The sequence below is a fragment of the Rhamphochromis longiceps genome, linkage group LG11 (assembly GCF_057381845.1).
Source record: "Rhamphochromis longiceps isolate RC_006_pf linkage group LG11, R_longiceps_female_GT1.1, whole genome shotgun sequence".
NCBI lineage: Eukaryota > Metazoa > Chordata > Actinopteri > Cichliformes > Cichlidae > Rhamphochromis > Rhamphochromis longiceps.
In genome coordinates, this window is record NC_140567.1 from 9,779,375 (window position 1) to 9,800,344 (window position 20,970).

At 42.5% G+C, this 20,970-nt stretch overlaps 4 protein-coding genes across 4 annotated transcripts; 1 reads left to right on the forward strand and 3 right to left on the reverse strand.

The window, feature by feature from the left end:
- The first annotated feature begins 3,656 nt into the window (after positions 1 to 3,656).
- Positions 3,657 to 4,943, forward strand: nr0b2a (nuclear receptor subfamily 0, group B, member 2a). The gene is made up of 2 exons (XM_085421699.1): positions 3,657 to 4,262; positions 4,378 to 4,943. Exons 1-2 carry the CDS (start codon positions 3,728 to 3,730, stop codon positions 4,617 to 4,619), a joined length of 777 nt encoding a protein of 258 aa, XP_085277825.1. The 5' UTR covers positions 3,657 to 3,727; the 3' UTR covers positions 4,620 to 4,943.
- Positions 4,944 to 7,547: 2,604 nt separating this feature from the next.
- kdf1a (keratinocyte differentiation factor 1a) lies at positions 7,548 to 11,108 on the reverse strand. Its single transcript, XM_085422228.1, has 4 exons — positions 10,783 to 11,108; positions 9,453 to 10,483; positions 8,970 to 9,044; positions 7,548 to 8,258 (listed from the first exon to the last, which is right to left on the reverse strand). The coding sequence occupies exons 2-4, from the start codon at positions 10,462 to 10,464 to the stop codon at positions 8,173 to 8,175; spliced, it is 1,173 nt and encodes a 390-aa protein (XP_085278354.1). The 5' UTR covers positions 10,465 to 10,483; positions 10,783 to 11,108; the 3' UTR covers positions 7,548 to 8,172.
- A 2,031-nt stretch (positions 11,109 to 13,139) lies between these two features.
- LOC146658558 (trophoblast glycoprotein-like) lies at positions 13,140 to 15,110 on the reverse strand. Its single transcript, XM_085422229.1, has 2 exons — positions 14,849 to 15,110; positions 13,140 to 14,602 (listed from the first exon to the last, which is right to left on the reverse strand). Exons 1-2 carry the CDS (start codon positions 15,106 to 15,108, stop codon positions 13,639 to 13,641), a joined length of 1,224 nt encoding a protein of 407 aa, XP_085278355.1. The 5' UTR covers positions 15,109 to 15,110; the 3' UTR covers positions 13,140 to 13,638.
- An 11-nt stretch (positions 15,111 to 15,121) lies between these two features.
- LOC146658559 (transmembrane protein 222-like) lies at positions 15,122 to 20,771 on the reverse strand. Its single transcript, XM_085422231.1, has 6 exons — positions 20,604 to 20,771; positions 20,347 to 20,431; positions 20,006 to 20,037; positions 19,808 to 19,904; positions 19,406 to 19,536; positions 15,122 to 16,356 (listed from the first exon to the last, which is right to left on the reverse strand). Exons 1-6 carry the CDS (start codon positions 20,720 to 20,722, stop codon positions 16,269 to 16,271), a joined length of 552 nt encoding a protein of 183 aa, XP_085278357.1. The 5' UTR covers positions 20,723 to 20,771; the 3' UTR covers positions 15,122 to 16,268.
- Positions 20,772 to 20,970: the final 199 nt, after the last annotated feature.

Genomic DNA, 20,970 nt, shown 5'->3' on the forward strand with positions numbered 1-20,970 from the left:
GTTTCTCATTTGGGCAGATCAGGTTGTTGAGGTATGTTTTTGTTAAGTGACTTTTGAGTAGTGTTAAGTTAAAGTCTTTTATGGGCCCACTTGGTTCTTAAAAACTTTATTTTTGTTATTTTGAATTTTTGTAATCATCTTGTCCTTTTTGGGGGTATAATAAAACCTTTTTTTTTTTTCTTTTTTTTTTTAAGATTACATTTGTGCCTGTGTGTTCCTGGCTGCTTGATTCATGACAGTATATAAATGCAATTTCAATCTGAATTTTAATTGAGTGATTCTGGGGGTCTTTTTCGTCTCCTGAGTACGTGTTCCCATGAGGCCACCCTGTGTGAATCATCTTTGGGTTGATGACCTTATTAAAATGGAACCAGGCAAATGAACCTCTGTATTAGCAGTAGGTCAAGGCCAAAAGTCATGTTCAACACATGACGTCCATCATGCACCCACGTAGTAGCACGGAACGTTCAGTGGCCTGAAAAAACTGGAAGCAGTGGAAGTTCAGTCAGTCAGTGTTTTGGGAAAACTGTGAAGATGAGTCTGAGCGACTCATATTTCCACAAATCCAGTAATGCAATTACAGTAAAGTGTCCTAATAAATTATTTTAAGGTGCATGAATATTGAAGATATTAGGAAAACAGTCTTCAGCTCCTGTCTATGACATCATCACCATCTTGCTTCCCTTTACTCCGAACACAGTGGTTGTTCTACTTATAGTATGAAGGACGTTTCGTTTTACTGTCCTGGCAGAGATAAACGTCTGTCCTCCGTGCCCGTCTGTGCCTGCTCCAAACCTCTATAAACACGGGCCTTATCAAAACCATTTACAACTGTCAGCATGCTTGATGAAGCCTGAGGGCTGCTGAGTGCATTATAGGTCACTTCCCTGAAGGGAGCGCGCTCTTGAAGATAACCCCGTGCATCTTATCGTGTTTTGAAGCTGTGGTCAATTTCGATTAGGCTTCTGTGAGTACGGACATCGTGTCCCATATGATTGATATGATACTGTCCATCATAATGAGATCACCCTGGGAAAAAAACAGGGCTGTTAAACATTTTTCATGTATTCTTTCAAGGAATGAGTAAAGGCATTGATAACATAAAACAAATATTCGGTGACTGGCGCTGCCAGTTGTGTCTGGTGTGTAATCTCTTTATTGCGGTCATTCACTTTATGGACTGACCTTGACACAGGTACCCTGCAGTTCAGATCCTCCTCTTAAACTTCCAGTTTCAAGCTTCTGGGTTTGTCAGGCTTTTTGGCAAATGTGTCACTAAATAACAATAAATAACGAGGATGGTACATCATATATGGTGGCACCCGGGATCACTGACTATCATAAATGTTTTACTGTCTATAGTTCATGGCACTGGATGTTCAAACCAGAGGTCTTCCACATTGGGTTGTTTGTTTATTTCTTACGATAATAAAATCATTTTCTTATCGGCCCCAAAGCTCGGTGCCAGGTACGGGGTAGATAACAAAATAGGATAAATACATTTAAATGACAAGTGGAAAAGTGTACAACATGTTACGGACACCATGAACTCCACGTACAGGAGTTTGTTGTGCTCATTTCAAGTTTCAGAAACTTGAAAAGAAAATTCATAAAAGTTAGTTTGATATATGAAGAGATATACGAATGTCACAGACTGAAGTAAGATCAACCTCATGGGGACAATAATTTGCCATGGCCAGTACAAATGTTTACTAGATTTTTTTTGCAGTACAGTAGTACAGCACGTATCAGGGCAATCAGCGTAAAGTCTGCACACCACAGCCAGGGCTGGAAATTCCCTTCACAGTACACAGGAGACTGATCTGGATTTCTTTTATATTGACTTGAGAATATTTTTTAAATAGTTGTGTGTGTGTATTTGTGAAGATATAAGACACACAATTTCCAATTTTATCTCAACACACAATGATAAAGAACACTTGAAATGAAATGAATAACTTCCAAGGTCAATTTTAAGTAAATCCCTACATACATCTGAAAAAAACAAAACACTTAAGCCTCAAATTATAAACCAAATCCCCCAAAAATAAAACTCACAAAGGTAAAACCAATAACAAACAATAAATAACAGTTTTATGCAGGTGGTTTTGTGTTTAATTGTGAAAAATAATTGTTTTGGGGGTGGTGGGAGAAAAAAAACGTGTGTAGCAGTTGAGTCAGTAGAGCGGTTTCTCACACATTCGTTTCTTGTTTTCTTATTGAGTGGATGGGGCAGAGCTGGAGGGCTGCAGGTACGGTGCAGTCTACTTCTTGGGTGCAGGCTGAAATATCTCAGCGGTCATTTTGCACAGATGCTGTGGATTCTCCAGCTAATAGATAAACGGCTACGCACCCACTCCAGTCGCCTCAGAATCATCATAATCACCTGACCCTGCTTTAATAGTAAGTCCCCGTGTTTCACAAAGCTTGACCTGTGATCTACTAACCAGTTATCTCTGCCTGTTCCCAAACTACAGATTAATCTTTACAGGAGGGAGGGATTCTCGAGACTGCCAGAGATCTGGACTTTTAGTGGCGTTGGTCTTTTCATTGGAACATCCGTTACAAATACAAAACATGAAATACAATAAAAACCACTGGGCAGCTGCAGATCCACCAGTCTGGGTGTCAAAGTACTCCTGGGTGATATACTGAATCCTGAGTCCTCCCTGATGTATCCATTAGAGTGTGAGTGGGTGTTTTAGGCACAGATAATAGTGCTGTGTGGATGTGTGAGACTGTAGAAAGCAGTTTGAATTTGATTTCAACTGATCTATGCGAGTAAAAGTCCATTTACCAGTGTGTGATAGTGCTGAAACGCTATTTCTGTACCATAAATAGAACCATATTCAAGGTTGTCCTGTGGCACACAAGAAGGTTTTCTAGCTCTTCTTCACAGGTTTGTGCAGAATTTGCGTTTTCACTGGATGCTTGTAGTCTTTACATTGCAATGTGGCAGTGAAAATAAATGTCTGCTCTATCAAATACATGTCCAACTTTTCAACCCTTGTGAGCTGGAGGAGGCTGAATTACACTTCTCTTATATAAAGCTTCCTCTGGTTAAAATCACAATATAAATAGTAATAACTCAGCTTGTTTAAAAGTCAAGATTCCTTGCCAAATAATTCGGTTTTATTTATATAGTGCCAGATCGCAGCAACAGTCGCCTCAGGGTGTTTTACATTGTCAGGTAAAGACAATAACACCAAGGTGGCTGTTTACAACCAGTTTCCACTAAATTAGAGTATTAAAATAAAATTGTCTTCTGGGATTTTACTCTTTTATTTGAAGTTATCTCGCAGGTCAGTGACCCAAGTCTACTTTGGCCTGTTTCCAGTATTACAGGTGTGAGCTAGCAGCAAGCAGGGGCTCACTGTGGGGCTGATTACTTTTGCAGTCCTTGGTAGCTTGGTACTGCCTGGGTTAATGACACCGGTTACAAGATAAGACCCAGCCCTCTTGATAGCCAGACTTTACATCAGCAGCTCCTTTTCATTGAGAAAAGCTTATCAGTTTCCCAGGGTTGTTCCAGTCACCTGGCAGAACACACAGTTGTTTTTCATATGGAACGTATTGACAAGTCAAAGTCCACTAAAGCAGGTTGGGCTGGCCTTATAAATAGAGGGAGACTCCAAGCAGCAGCAGCAGCTGTGCTCACAAGCGCGTGAAGAGGCCATCCTGCGAGAGGATTCATTTAACTGCCCACACAATCTGTGACTCGGTTAAAATGGACAGCGCGTGTTGTTGTTCAACCAGCAGTGATAGGACTTCAAATCCTATCCTGTACAACATCCTGAGCCAAATGGATGGCAGCAGACCAAGCCAAGGCAACTTCAGCTACAATTCAGTGCGTCACAGATGCAAATGTGAGGCGCGACGGACAGTGTGCTTGAAAAGGCCGTCGGAGATTTGCAAAGAAGCTTCGGCGGTTCTGGTAAAAACCCTAAATTTCATGAAAAACTTGCCCGCCTTTAACCAGCTGCCTCCAAACGACCAGTTCGCCCTTCTGAAAAGCTCCTGGGCGCCACTCTTCATTCTGGGTCTGGCCCAAGAGCACGTGGACTTTGAGGTGATGGACATCCCCACTGATAGCATGCTGAAAAAGATCCTCCTGAACAGACCTGAGAACCCTGAGGTGGAAAGGGAGCAGCCCACTATGGCCGGTGTCAGCAAACTCGTGTCTTGCCTCAAAAAGTTTTGGAGTTTGGATTTGAGCCCCAAGGAGTACGCATACCTCAAAGGGACCACGATATTTAATCCAGGTATGTATTCGAAGTGTTCAGCTTCAGCTTTCTCTGGTCAGTTTTCAGTGGTTTAATAATGGTGTGCAATATTAAGCATTCATGTAACTTTACAGTTTTGTTTTTCCACCGACAGACGTACCAGATTTGAAGGCAGCCCTGTTTGTGGAAGGCTTGCAACAGGAAGCTCAGCAGGCCTTAAGCAAGGTGGTTCAGCTCCTCCACCCAGGGGACGGGGACCGCTTTGCTCAAATCCTCCTCACAGCCTCCGTGTTGCAGAGCATCACCCCCAGCCTCATCACTGAACTCTTCTTCCGGCCTGTGATAGGACAGGCGAACCTGCTGGAGCTGCTGGTGGACATGCTCTTCTGCAGATAGGAGCAGTGGATTTTAGAGCTTTTCCGTCTTTGTGAAATGAAGGATTGCCTGATGGTGGGTTGCTCTAAAACACATTTACTATTAAACAAAACTCAAAGAAAACAAAAACTGTGAATTGTTGAAGATGGGGTTATGAACTGCTTACACTGAAAATGATGCCGAGGTCACTGAAGCCCAGTCTGACAAGATTTCGTCCAACTGAACTGGATTTGACTTTCTACATTAGGACAGAGTACCTACTGCCCATGTATTTGCGTGATCTCATGACGGGAGCTCTCTGTTGTAAATAATTATTGTTTGCATTTACAAAACTTTTCAAATAAATCTATTTTTTTACACAAATGAAGAGTGAAATTGTGTGTCGGTCACCTGAAAAGGGAAGTTTGTAATATATGTACCAGCTGGAACATCTGGTACTAACAGTCTGGTTTGAACATTTGACCCCTGCACTCCATTGGCAGGCCCATCAGTGATATGTGCAGGACAACATGACACATTAAATTCTTGTTGTTGCCAGAGCTCTTAAAAAGCAAATACCTTGAAAATGGGAGTAAAAGGATGATTTTGGGGTGATGGGGTGGCTGTAGCTCAGGTGGCAGAGCAGAAGGTCATTTTTACCTAAATAACCTCTGCATTAAAATGTCAGGAAATGTTTTACATGTTACATTTAACATGAGTGCTTATTGATTTTAAATAAATTAACAGCTAGTAGACTTTCTTGAAAATAGGTTTAGATAACTGTATTACAGAAAAACAAATAGTATCTGAACATATTAAAATAATAGGAATAAAGAATTTTACACTGCTTTAACAAATTAAGATCTTAACGAAGCCAAAAAAATAGAAGAAAAAAAGCATTTACAAAGAATATCTCAGTTCTCTGTGTGAAAATGTCCTGTTGATAACAAAGGTCAGAGGAGAATGACCTTCGATCTGACAGGAAGGCAACAGCAAGTCAAATAATCAGTTATTACAGCCAAGCTGTGCAGAAGAGCTTTCCTGACAGCACTAAAAGCAGCAGAAGAAGAAGATGCAGAAAGACCACACTGAGTGCCACTTCTGTCTGCTAAGAACAGGAAAATAAAGCTACACCAAAGCTGGACAATAGAAAACTAGAAAATGTTGTCTGGTCTGATAGGTTTTAATTTTTGCTCCAATAATCAGGTGGTAATGTCAGAAACGACATTCAGCTTTGAGCTGAGGCTGCTGGTGGTGTGATGGTCTGGAGAATACTCTCTTGGCACACTTTGGACCCATACCAGTGAGCATCGTTTAAAAAACCACAGCTTACCCGTTGTTGCTGAGCGCAGCCATCCCTTTTTGACCACAGTATGCCCGTCTTCTGTCGGCTGCTTCCAGCAGGTTAACACACCATGTGACAAAGCTCACATCATTTCAAACGGCTTTCTTTAACATGAAAATGAGTTCACCGCAGTCAAATCCCCTCCATAGTCACCAGATCTCAATCATATTGAGCATCTTTGAGATATGGTGGAATGGGAGATTTCCATCGTGAATGTGCAGCTGACAAATGTGCAGCAACTATGTGATCTTATTATGTCAGTGTGGACCAAAATCACTGAGTTTAGATTGCTGCATGAATCTCTGGAAAGCATGAAAATGATTCTATTGGTGGGAGGAAATCAAAAAAAGAGCTTTTAGGGGATATAACACAGTTATTTATTTATTCATTATAGAATAGGTGGGGGAATGACAGCTTAGAAAGGATTTATCAGGGGTCATAAATATATCCATGTTATTATTAGTTATGTATCTTGACCTGAGGATGGAGACACTATGTTTAAATGTGGCAGCACAGTTTTATACGCAGTCTACGTAATGCTTTCTTTTTTCTCTAATGGTTCTCTGTCCCCCTCTCATGGAAAACTGTGGAAGTCACACATTTTCCCAACAGAGAGAATCATAAAAATTGAGCCTGAACTTTATTGCGTTTGCAAACCCTTATGAGTGCAAAAGCCTCACTCGGAGTGATTTTAAAGGTTCAGCACCTGAAAGCAGCCGAGGAAAAACTTAAAAGGCTAAATCAGCTGCGACGGGAAACTCTTGACTGGTTCTTGGAGATCTGCAGGCTGCATCACTTATGGAGCAAGCTCACGATTGGTCTTGTCCTGTGGTATGTTAGTTGTGAAACTGTGAGCCTTTACATGACACCTACATACAGGTAAAACAGGAATGTGCTGGTGGGGGAGTGAGCCAGAGGAAATGGGGTTACACAGGCCAAATGCAACACACACAGAAACAACTTGCCTAAAACAAAAAAGCTGTGTGTGTGGCGCTGAAGAACAGATAGTTAGGAAGTGTAATTGTCTTCATGCAAGATTTTACTGGGTTTTGAATAAAAACAAAATAGTTTCAGTAACTTTGTTTGTGCGTTTTCTCGGTGCAATTTTGGCTACCGGTTTAACCCCCCGCCCCTCGTTTTAAAGCAGTAAGTCACAGCTGGAAACAACTGTACAGGCTCCTAAAATAAACAAAAGATAATGATTATTGACAGATGCAGCTTCATCTGTTTAACCCAAATTTGAACCGCTTCAAGAAAATTAGGCTGACTTTCTGCACTGTTCCTTCGCCTTTGCCATAAATGACAAAGACAAAGCCGTGGATTTTATTTCCTTTCTGTAAGAACCAGCCAAACGAGTTCCTTCTTTTGCTGAGGGCGGAAAAAGCCTGCCTGCTGTAACACAGTGACCTCGGGGAGATGAGCCTGACAACAATAATCCCAGAGATAAAGAGGAAAAAAATAGGCTGAAGAGAGAGTGCCAGAGAAGCTTGTGATGGTAAAGACTTGTTGATATACATGAGCAAAATCATTTGCTGCCAAACAAATGGAGCTGCTTTATACACAGAGAGAGAAAGACTTCCAGATTTAGACTTTTGAATAAACACAAGCATAAAGAGGAATGGAAGTTGTTTTTTTTTTTATTATTTTGTTAAAAATATGACTTAGTAGCTAACAACATAAAATAAAATAAAAATGTGGACAAACACCACATATGGTTTTAAAAAAACCACAAAGTAACATCGACAGAAGGGTATTTACAAAATATGGCTAATACAAATTTCAGGTAAAAAACTCACGTCTTAGGGTTGTGGGGAAATGGCAGGAGGTCGACAAGCTCATACACACATACGGCACATGCACAACAGCTAGCAAAAAAAATGAAGATAAAAACAAGAACGAGGACGGCTCTGTTCAAACGTCTGCCTCTTTCCTATGGCATCCTGTTGAGTGGAGTCACTTTTTTCATCTTTAAACACTGCACAGAAAAAATACATAAAAACCTATATCTCCTAACGTGTGTGTGTGTGTGTGTGTGTGTGTGTGTGTGTGTGTAGGGGAAATAGGGGGGGGAGAGTCTCCTCAGTGGGTCTTTTGCTTGAAACATAAAGATGCTTGTAAACAGCAGGTAGTAGCTGGACCACTTAAAGGCAGAAGTACAACCACCCGGGGTAAAAGGTGCTCAACTTGGTAACAGCAGGAGGATGAAATAGCCCATGTAACTGGCTACATCTCATTGTTTTTGTTTGACTTTTAGAGAATCAGAGGAGCACCTGAGGAGTAGGTTTCAGCGTCGTGGTGGTACGCCGAGTAGGCCGTAGTAGTGCTGGAGGAATATGCTGCAAAAAGACAAAAAGGGAAAAAAGGAAGGATTGTTTAATGCAGTGAGGTTAAAAAGCATAGCTCTAGTTTCATTTATCCTTAAGCGAAAAAACCTGGACAAACCCAGGACCCGGACACGTTCCCCGAACACAGAGTTAAAGTTGTGAAAACACGGTGTGGCGTACCCTCATTCACAGACATGTAACAGGACACCCGTCCTTTTACCAACCTCTTCACCGAACAACAAGAGAGAGAGAGAGAGAGAAAAGAGGAGCCTAGTTTACGTAATCCATCTGTAACCCAAGTTGGTGAAATTACTTAGCAGATCTGGGAACATTATGTGACATATATTTAATGTGACTTGATCTGCTCATCTAGCAGGTGGTGTAGCATTACCATGGAGCTGGAGGGCAGGCAGATAGGTAGGTGTTAGGTGAAAGAATATGCAGGGAATGGAAAAAGGGCAGGAATGCGGTGCTTTCACTGCTAGGAGAGTGGGATGTGACTGAAAGGTGGAGGAGGAGGAGGTGAGAAAACGCCTACAGCTGCACAGCTACAGCACACACACACAGAGCAGGCTGGTTATTACACCCAAATGCCCAGGATGGACTGCCAAAGTCAAGCAGAATTACTTTATTTACTCCCGAGTATCTTAATTCCACACGAAACCAAAAGAAGACAGACTCATGGGAAATCCCCACACACACCACCCCCGCGCATGCACTCACTTCGCCCGCTGTAATTTCTCATCTTTCTCGCCAGCTCGTCTGATGGCGTCTGCTCCGACACTTTCACCTCTGGAACTGTAGCGAAAGGCAAAAAAACAAAGCAAAAACAAAGACAAGACAAAATGAACGCAGGCAAGAGAAAACAAACAGAGATCCAGCAAACGTTATAATTCATCCGGTCATCTCTGTTATCGTGCTTGAGTTTAGCAGACGCCGCACCTGCATCGACTTGCCTCAGATTAAGCGATTGTTATGAGGCTACTGCATGTAAAATACCTGGAGTTTTAGAGCTCGCAGCTACGAGGCAAACAAAAGAGCTTCAGCCGGTGTTCCAACAGACTCTATGAGTCATTAAGAAAAGATGGGTCAGATGATTGGTATATTTGGTATGTTGCTGCAAGGTGCTGGTGAGCAAGGTTGTCTTGTGCATTATAAATATTTACACAGCTCTAGCAAGAAAAAAAGAAAAGAAAAGATTCTTACAATCACTGCTCATGAAGGTGTTTGTCATGGTCTCGTTGCCACTGTCGGGGAGGGTCCCGTCCCTCCTGCTGTTATGATGCTGCCCGGTCGACAGGTAGCCCTTGTTCCTTTTGCCCTTCCGCGTACTGATGCGGATGACCCCGTGCACCAGCTTGCACTCGGCCTCTTGCTCCTCCAGGTTGTAGTCCTGAGCGATGCTGTAGATGAGCTCGCTGATCTCGTTGGTCTTGCGGGAGAAGGAGGAATCAGAGGTGCACTTGGCCAGCTGGTCAATCTGATGCAGGGCGTAAAGCTCCAGCAGCTTCTTGGTGATCAGAGAGTCAATGTCTTTGTCGCTCTGCTCATCCAAGTCGTAGTCCTCGTAGGATATAAGGCTGGTGTTGCTGACCGGCCGCTGGTTATCCCCTTTACCTGATGCGCGACCCCGTTTGGGGTCAGCAACTGGGTACTTTACCTTCTGACCTGCTATGTGCACATCTGGGTAACGGAAACTGTCATTCAGGGGCAATCTGGGGGTCTTGGGCTGCTTATTATTGGGCTCCAAAGACATGCCAGGGGTTTTCATAGCTATGCCGTTAGGAGGTCGAGGGTCACCGACCGTTTTGGGGGTATGGTCTGTGGAGCTCTCGTTAACGGGGAGGCAGGGCTCCCGGGTGCCATAAAATCCACAGGTGAGAACACAACAGATAAGAGCCTTACAGCTACTCCAGCCCATAGAGGCACAGGAGCCACAGGACTGCCTGCTGCTCGGCACGCTGTCTGCCGACCCCGGAATAAATCCTATTGTCTCTGAACCCCTTCCTGTGCCGTTTCGAGGGTGGCTTCTTCCTCGACCATACCTGCCCTCTGAATAGCGGGAGTGGTCTCGTAGTTGCTCCCCATGAGGATCCTTGTAGGAGTCTTGGCTGGTCGTGCTGTCCCTGGATATAGTCCGGTTGGGTCGATGGTTGTCCGCCCTAGAGCAAGAGTTGGGGTACTTGTGGCGGGGAGCCCCTGTGCTGTGGCCAGGCATGGCTCAAAAAGCCTGGGACCTGGAGGAGGAGGAGAGGACAGATTAGTACAACCTCCATAAAACCCCCAAAACACATTGAACTAAGCTGCATTTAAAGCTGAAGCAGGAAAAACATAGCTTTCAGTAAAGTAACCTAACATGAAGCTCGGAGAGTGTAAATAAAGCTGAGTGCTCTGATTTCTATCTTAACAATAACTTTCGTCGCACCCTTGGTTTTTTTTTCCTTGCCTAATAGTGCGCGCGGAGGAGAAAAGGTGAGACCAAACCTCATTCAACATCCAACTGTTTTTCCATTTTACTTGCAAATCGTCCACTTACCGCATAAGAGGAAACACTTTTATCCCAGACAACTTGTTCAACGAGCAAAGTGCGGAAGTCTTAGAGAGAAAAAAAAAAAAACTACGCTAACGCTCCAAACGGAGAAAACAAAACCGCCTACAGATTTTTAGGTTTGTGTACTTAAGCAAAGTTTGCAAACCCAAAACAGAGTCCGGCAGTCCGAGGGGAAAAACACAGCTCAGCTCATCGAGGTCGTTTGTCTTTCAGTGAAAAGAAGTTTACAGTCTTGCGTTGCCGAGAGTCTCCCAATGTTTGGCTATTACCTGCGGCTACAGCTAATCCCAGATCCTACACCCACCCACAGGTGAGTCGTGACGTCACACGAGGCGGATTTGAACGTGCAGGGGACGGAACGAGAGATGTGGGGAGGAAAGAGGGGGCGGGGGGTGATACGAGGGGAAACTATTGCATAATAACGTGTATGTTTGTTTGTTTGTTTTTTAAAAATTCCATAAAAATGTGTCGGATTTCTTTCAGTTTAAAAATGTTTAAATACGCATTTCGTGAATTATTAAAGAGTTCTTAAAGAACAGGAATTTAACACTTAGAGTCCCCCGAGAGCAGCCATTTGGCTTTTCTACCTTTAAAACCCGCCTTCCAGCCAAATGGCTGGTAGGTGTTTAGCTAGGCTTTAGCTTCAGCCAAGTGGAAGCTAAATTGGCTGGTCATTCATATGTAAATTAGGTTGTTACCTGAGAATTCTGGAGGGGAGTGGGGGTGTGTGAATGAGGGGGTGGGGGAGCTGCTAAAAGCTGTGAACTTCCTTTTGTGTTCGTCTTGATGCATTCTCAATCATCCAGGGAAATAAATCTCCAAAAGTCACCAACTTGGAGTGGTTAGTTTCCTGAGCCACAAGGAAACTTGGAGTGTTTCAGTTTGCCATCTTAGGGAGAAATCAACACACATGGGTGTATTTCCTTTGTTGCTGAGATTTATTGATAAAAACAGTACAAAAAACCAACCATTTGTACACATATTTACAAATAATAATAAAAAGTGAGTGAGTACATTTCAACATTTTCAGCAATCACTCACAATCCTGGCACTGCCATGGTATCTGTAGTCTGCATTGAACAGCTTGAACATTACACATGTAGCTCAGTTTAAAGTTCATTCATTACAACAAGAAATCATTATTCAGTAAAATTTTATAACGTGCGTTATACTCTAAAGTAAATACCCTAGAATAATAGACAGAAAACTCCTGTATGAGGAAGCACTTGGTGAAAGTGGAAATAAAAAACTCCCTTTTAACAGGAAGAAACGTCTGGCAGAATGAGGCTCAGGGAGGGTGGCCAGTTGGGGATGAGGGAAGGAAGACAGGATAACAGACACACTGTGGAGGAGAGCCAAAGATTCATAATAACTAATGATTAAATGCAGAGTGGTGTATAAACACATAGTGAGTAGAAAAAGCGAGTGAAGCTTGATGAAGAATATTTCATTAGCCTCCATAAAAAGTATAATGGAGAAAGGAATATGGGAACAAAATTAAAACAATAAAAATAAAAGGCAAGTTTATTTATTTAATATATGCTGCTTTACTCAAACTGAATGTGCTTAAGACTAAACATAAAAGCATAAACGCCTGTGTAGGTTTACAATGCCTTAAGGCAGAGATTCAGGGGGCATTTTGCAGAAATAAATAAAAGAAAGTCCCAGCAAAACTTCACGTGAGTGGTTTCTACAATGAAAACAGATACCTGTCTGATATTTAATGAAGTAGAAATGTTATGGGGGGGGGGAATCATTTTCTATCTTTTGACGGTGTTTCTATCACTTTCTTTATTTGGTGTTGTAGGGCAGATTGTAGGCAACGTGTTTGTTGGCTAGAAGGCCGTAAAAGTGCAGATGATTCAGATCATTCTTAAGGATAAATCAAATGAGAGCGTCTTTGCAGCTTTCACATTTTCCAAAGCTGTCCGGTGGACCCTTGGTGGCCAGTTCTGCCCTTTAGGCTGTGTGCTTGACACCCCTGATAAACAGCCATGTGATGCAGGATAGCAGAGAATTTTTGTGTTTTAAATTGCAGCAGTGCACTTTTCTAATTTCTCTATATAAATCCTCTTTAACGTGCACATACAATGGGTAGAGAGCTCCGGCAGGGACACAGAGGTGCACAGCTGCAGAGCCAGCAGGTGTGTTTCCCGGTGATATCATTCATTCTGCCCTACTTTTTCCTTGTATAGAAACACTTAATCACCCACTCTTTGAATTGAAATAGTATGGCAATCTCACGTGGAGATATACATGAGCTTGTGTAGCAGTGCCTTCCTCACTACACTTACAATAAAACAGCACAAGAAATTAATTACATCATTTCTTTTTATTTCTAATTAATGTAAACACAGGTTTTTATATCATACCAAGACATATTCATTCAAATACAAATCGCATTATTACCGCTCCTATACAGATATAGGGCTGAGTAAATTTAAAGGTTTTGCTTTTTTTTACTGAAGAACACAGTAGAATAGACCTACCCTACCATTCACTGGTCATCTATAATTTATGTTATTTATGTTTTTCTTTATCTTCTGCTTACTGGAAAGATATTTCAGCTAATATAAAAGTAAAGAAAGCACACTGAAAAAGCTAACATCCATTTCCAAAGTAGCCTATGTGTAAGGTCCTTATAAAAATCTAGAAGAAAAACATACACTTACTAACTTACAAATACAAGAATCTAGAGTATCTACAACACAAAGGCACTTTTTTTTTTAGGTTTCTAGGATGTAACTCCGATATGTACAGAATGCTCGAGACAAAATTGCAAATTTCCTCCTAAAACTATTTACAGCTACACCATAATATGTCAAATCATCAGTTAGTTTATCATAAGTTTAGAGGTGGGGAGGTTGTCAGCTGTTTGACTTGTGTTTTTGTGGGGGCAACAGAGGTGTCACTGGGCAGCTGCTGGGGCAGAGATATTCCTAACTGCCTTTGCGCCCTTCTGCTGTCTGCAGAAATGTGCCCCAGCCGAGGGTCCGAGTCAATCTCGTATCGGTAGTGATAGCCCTCCAGGACATCCCGACAAGCGTCTCTCATTTCATTGATCCACTTCTTCATACCTTTGCGATTCAGGTAGAGCACAAAGAGAAAAACCATGCCAACAAGCCCCAGAACCAGTCCCAGGAAGACATAAGAGGTCTGCAGGGTGAGATCAGCGACCTCTGCCAGGACTGGAACAACACACCCGATATCCTGGATGCTGAGCCCTCTTAGGCGGGCGTCAGTTAATGCGCCAGGTGAGGCACATCTCACAGCATCCACATCAACCTTAGCTCTCGATTTATTCAGCCACGCGACAAACTCATTGATCTCGCAGGAGCAGGTGTAGGGGTTGTTACCAAGCAGGATTCTGATGTCCCCAAGCTTGTCCAACTCCACCAGAGCATCGGTTCCGAATGTGCTGAAGGTGTTGTGCGTCAGGTCAAGCATCTCCAGGTAATTCATGCCAGAGAAGGTCCCACTGTAGACTGCCACCAAAGAGTTGTTGGTGAGGAAAAGCTGCTGCAGATTGGGAAGGTGAGAGAACATGCCCGGGGGAAGCAGCGCAAGCTTGTTCCCCGAGAGGTCGAGGCGGAGGAGCCCCGCGAGGCCCCCCCAGCGCAGAGCTGTGGTCAGGTCTGTAAGGGCAGTAAAGTTGTAGAGTGACTGGCTCAGGTTGAGCTCCTGAAGGGGACTACCAGGTATGCTGAGAGCCTCTGGATGGATGAGTGCCAGCTGGTTTCCACTGAGGTCCAGGAAGCGCAGGTTGACCAGGGAGGAGAAGGTGTGGGACGCCATCTCTGTTAACCTGAGGAGACGACTAACACTTTAACATCAGGTTTTAGACATCTGATTATATCCTCCTGCTTGGAAACAAGAAATGCTGGGAAACCTCACTGTACTATCAAGGTTAAAAAAAGAAAAACTCACAGAAACAGATCTTTATTTATTTATTTATTGTGTAAACATAAAGAAATAAACTATTCAAATACGGCTTAATACATACATGGTTGAAACTGAAAAAGAAACAAATAAAAAACACTGACATTCTCACCTGTTATTGGTTAAAATGATGTTAGTGACGTTCTCCAGCTCCGTAAACGAACTGGGTCCAATTTGGTGTATATTATTCCCTGTGATAATGACGGTCCTGGCATATCCTGGAATATTTTCTGGTGCTGTGAGCAGATCTTTAGAAACACATTTTACCGTGCGGATCACAGCGAAACACTCACAGCCAAAAGGACACTCCAAGCAGCGGCACAGAGCGCAGAAAAGAATCCCCAAAAACACAAAAACAGCAGAAAAACACATCTCTAAATAACAGCTGAAAGAGTTTAAACTACAGACGTGTATTCATAAATCAAACTTTAGCTGTTATCCTTTGTTCTCTAAAAGTGATCGGACACTGCAGAGGTGGCAAAGACTGCTCGCTCAGTCGTCGTCTGCTGCACTGTGGGAATAAAGGTTCCCGTAAAGTGATGGTAGTTCATATCACACAGAGTCTGCTGGATGAAAACGCAGTCCCCTTAAAGGTACAGAGGACGACCCACAGCCGGTCACCTTTATCCCAGTCTGCCAGGGGAGACAACAAAAGAGCTCTGCACACAGCAAATCCAAAATGCAGGTACAAAAATGGAAATATTAAACGGTTACAGACATACAATAATAAATAATACTTATTCAAGTACCAAAAACATCCAATAAAATAACATAATGCATAAACAAGTGATCAAATATTGCTCATATAACTTGGCAGGATCAAGTGTGAGGATGCACAAAAGGAAATCATACAAATCTTACTGCAAAAAAGCCAAAACAAACAAAAAAGAAGTCACTTAACATAGAAGCGTCTTATTAAGGAGGAAAATGTATCCGAGGGAGCGCAATACCCTAATTATTAACATGCGGGTTTCCATCATTCTATCTTTGGTCTAGCTGCTCATATTTCTAAGACAAATAATTGATGAATACTTCCAGCTTGAAGATTTTGCAATCCGTTTTCTATGGATTCGTCACTGAAATATATATTAGCCCGCCTGGAAACACATTCATCACTGCCGTTCATCAAAAATACATCTCTGCAACTGAAATGCATTACTCTACTGGGGTCTAATCTGGACGTCGTCTCCTTCATGATAATATTAACAAGGGGAAATAAAGCAAAAACACAAATGCAGACACTGTAGCTTGCCTTGCTAGCATAATAACCAATGAGAAATAATCAAAATATCAATAACTGAAGGACAAATTGTTCATTTCAACTGCCCCCCCCCCCCCCCCCCCCCAAAAAAAACCCAAAACATTTAGCTTTGCCCTTTAATACTCTTAGAAAATGCATCACAACAGATGAAGAGGCAGTCACTCAGTTTGTGCGCAAGCAAACGTTCCATCAGAACGCACCACTCACACCAATGACTGTGTATAAAGTATAACCAAAAAGCCTGAGGCAGCTCGTTCTACTGCTCGCCGCACTACTGTAGGTTAAACGTGAGGATGAAGGTGGCGAGGACTCCGCTGAGCATGACGAAGGGCAGCCAGGTCTTGAGGAAAGCAGCCCAGCTGGAGGATGGAAAAACACAGTAATTAGAGTACTTCTCAACACCTGGATGTGACAAGGACGTGAAGTGTGCCGGAGTGTCACATGGTGCAATCTAATATAGTGTCTACAGCCCCAGCTTGTGTCCTACTGTCCCTGTCCACCCAGCCGGTGTGCGGGGAGCCCCAGCGGAGGACTGACCTCCAGTTGTTACACAGAGGGGAAGCGCTGCCGTCTGTGATTAATTGCGCGACTCCCCTTCTGTTTAAAAGACTCCTGTGCCACAGGATCGTACGAGCAGAGGCAGCACAAGCTGTGACGCCAGCAATCTCTATGTGGGTCAGCAGAGAATAATGAGGGAGGATCTCTGAGCCATATGTCTCTTGATGCTTTCCAGCATCCAGCAGCGGAGCTATTTAACAGACTGTTCAGACTGTGGTGATGAAGATGCTTCAGGTGTGCTGCACAGTAATGTTCTCCTTCAGTTAAACTGTAATACTAGCACAGCTACTCGTATCACCCTTTGTAGCACCTATGTCTGAAAGAGTGAAACCTGCCATGATAGAGGGTTTAGTACACTCACAGGACACTTTATTAGGCACACCTTGGTAGTATTGGGTTGAAACCCCTTTTGCCTTCAGAGCCGCCTTAATTCGTCACAGCAAAGATTCAACAAGGTGCTGGAAACATTCCTCAGATATTTTGGTCCATGTTGATGTGACTGCACAGCTGCTGCAGATCTGTAAGCTGCACACCCGTGGTGTGACACTCCAGTTCCGCCACATCCCAAAGGTGCTCTACTGGATTAAGATCTGGTGATTGTGGAGGTCTTTTGAGCACAGTGGACTCATTGTCATGCTTAACCCTTGTATGGTGTTCGGGTCTGTGAGACCCGTGTTCAGTTTTTTTCAAAAGAAAAATTAAACAATTAATTATTTTTTCACGTGTAAATGTGTTGTGTCTTTCCACTCACTCCACTTGATTATAACTGATTTATTTATAACATTTTATATAAAAGAAAAACGAGAAGCACATTAATTCATAAATGTGATCTAACAAAGGTAAAGGGAAAAAATTAACCATGTTTGCTGTTCATATGTCTTGTAATTGGGATGAAGTAAACATCTGTTGAGTAATTTAACATAAAATTGTTTGATAGTGTTAATTTGGAAAGCCAAAACTCTAGCGGGTCCACCAGACCCATGAACACTGGCTGAGTAACAAAAATACGAACACCACACAAGGGTTAAGAAACTGGTTTGACGTGATTCTAGCTTTTAGACATGGCATGTTACCCTGCTAGTAGCAGAGGGACATACTGTGGTCCTAATAGGAGCAACAATATTCAGGTAGGCTGTGGTGTAGAAATGATGCTCAGCTGGTACTAAGAGGCAGCAGCCTGAACACTGATACCAGGCACGCTTTCATGTTGTTTACCCTAAATTCTGACCTTACTATCCAATCTCACAGTAGAAACTGAGACTCATCAGACCAGGCAACATTTTTCCAATCTTCCATTGTCCAAATTTGGTGAGCTCGTGTGAATTGGAGCATCTGTTTCCTGTTTTTAGCTGGTAGGAGTGGGACACAGTGTGATCTTCTGCTTCTTGTAGCCCATCTGCTTCATGATTTGTCATGTTGTGCATTCAGAGATGCTCTTTTGCAGACTTTGGCTGTCATGAGTTACAACGAAGGTATGTTGCCTTTATATAAACTCAAAGCGGTCCAGCCATTGTCCTCTGACTTCAAAGAACATGCCTCTTACTGGGTAGTTTCTCTTTGCTAGATTATTCTCTGTAAACGCTGTAAAGAGATGACTGTGTAGATCAGCAGTTTCTGAAATACTTAGAAGCAGCCTGTCCAGCACTAAGAACTGCACCACATTCACTTAAGTCACCTGTTTTTCCTGTCCTGAAGTACTGTTTGAACTTCAGCAGCTTGTTTTGAACAGGTGTACCTACCAAAGTAGTTGGTGAATGCATTCTACACAGTCGTAACTGACTAAATAAACTTCACAACCTAAACCAATTGGCTCAAACAAAACCAGTATGACTTGAACTTAAATTTTCCTGTTTACAATAGAGGATTTATTGCAGATAAGTACCGGTGTGGCTACTACATGTCAAGTGGTAGAGTGGGTAGGCAAAGAGCTTGTGTTAAAAGGTTTAAGTGCCCTTGACTCACACATTTGAAAGCCAGAATTGCTCCTGATGTACAAAACCAGGGAGAAAAACCAAACTGAAAGATTTGCCCAGTGAATGTGAAGCATAGCTTGAGATATAAACACTAGCAAATTAATCATTAATTTTATACAACCTGTTTCCAGAAAAGATGAGACATTGTGTAAAATATAAATAAAACTTACAATATAAATCAATCAATTTGATTCTAACTAGATGTTTCAAAGGAGGTGGGATAGGGGTATGATTCCCTCCGTGTTGCCTCATTTCTTCTTTTAGCAACACTGTGTAAGGGTTTGGGAGCTGAGGAGATCAGCTGATAACTTTTGAAAGTTTTATAGAGGATTTCACCTGTGCAACAGTTAAGGGCCCTAAAAATACACTAAATATTGTCTGCAGGGTGGCATGTTTGGACTGCAGGCAGACGAGTTTCGCAGCTGGGTTCTTTTACTGCGAAGCGATGCTGTTGCAGCATGTGCAGAGTGTCTTCTGTATTGCACAATGTTACTAAAAAACATAACCTGTATAAATATTTCAGCATTAATAATAGCTTGACAAATGTGAAAGTTAACCAAGCCAAAAGATCACGCCCGTTCGTTTTTGGTTTCCAGGTTTCCTTGGATGACTCTAAATGGTAGCATGTGGTATTAGTGGCGGGAGGGCGGGGCAGTGTTTAGCACTGTTGCTCCACCCACCAACAGGGGCCTTTCTTTGTAGAGTTCACATGTTCTCTCTGGGTACTCAGACTCCCTCCCACAGTCCGAAGACATGCATGTTGGGTTAGGCTGTAGCAGGAATGAGAGTGTGAAGAGTGATCTGTCTCTAGCCGCTCTTATCATTCATACATGTGTTTTATTCCTGCAGTGCTGGAATAAGTGGCCAAAATATTTACCTTACGTGTTTCCCGTGAGTGAGAGACAGCACACACAGGTTCACCATGTTCCAGGATGTGCTGTTGTCGTAGCGCATCAGGTTGAGGGCCATGGCAACGTGGGAATGGCAGTTATCAAAGCACAGATTGTGCTTCAACAAAAAGTAAATAAATAAGTATTTATTATTAAATCACTAATGTGCAAGGAGGGTCACTAGTGTCAAAATGAATTAATTAAATACATCATTATATAATTAATTAATGAAAACTATAATTAAATATTATTACATATTTAAAAATATATTTTAATTGTAAGTAATTAATCAAACACTTAATTCATTTTGGCACTGAAGGCCTTCCATAAACACAATCCAGATATGTGTTAATTAATTCATAAGAGAATGCTAAATACAACAATCTTACCGGCCTGCATTTATACTCCTCTGATGCATCGTGCACAGCTTTGTCCCATGTAGCTGCACCATTACCACACACTTTATCCACATCAAGCTTCCAATACCTGAAGTATTATTTTAAAAGAAAACAGTGAGTTACCTTTAATGCGTTATCTCTGCTCCCCCCCTACTTGTTAAAAGACAATAATATCATCAATAAACTTACTTTGTGGGTCTACCAAACCCCATGTTATCCTCCTGCAAAGAGCGGAAATCATGCATGTGAATTAGTGCTGTACGATCATGATCCAATACCAAGTAAATACAGGGTCAGTATTGACAACACCAACACCGACACTGATACTTTAAACTTATAAAGGTAGAAAAAGACTAAATCTGAACACAGTTTATAACACAGTAGTACTGATCCAATACCAGTACCATATTCAAATTGCTTCCCACCGCTAATGCGAATCTATCCTTGAGACTCCCATTGAGAAGGTCTAGCACTTTAACATCAGTCTCTATGCGGTGATGTGATAAACTCGATGCAAAAGCAGTGCTCACCGAGACAAAATATGACCCTGCGAAATCTCGTATGACTCCAGCAGAAGTGCATATGCCCATGTGACCGATGAAGGGGAGCACCCACCTGCAGGACGCACGCAAATAACACACGAGGCAATTACTGTACGTCCTAATGTCCAGCAAAACAGCTAACGCAATACCATTACAAGGAAACAGTATTAGCGGATAAGATAAACATAGCTTCGTTTCATCTGCTGCCACAGCACAGGAGCATCAATACTGCAGTAGCCTCTTACGTTAAAATGGGAATGGGTGTCCAGACAATGCAGAAAGGGTAGCGGCTGCTTTTTCTGTCGTTTTTTGGGAAATCACCGTGGTAGCTCATCATTACGTCGGTATCGTTCGCCTCCGCCATCACAGCCTGGAGTGACAGAAGGAGATGAACGGCAGTGACGCACAGCGGAGGTACGCAGCCACCTCCTCCAACCGTCGGTCCGTGAACGCAGCACGGGCCATCTGTTCGTCGATTAAAGCCTTTACGGTCAGCGAGGAGGGATTTAATGTTAGCTGCAGCGCCCTAGCACTTTACCTCTATAACAAATCTAAAAAATAATTTTTTTTTTGTCGTTTTCATGTATTGCGATAGTCTCTAAATACATGCAT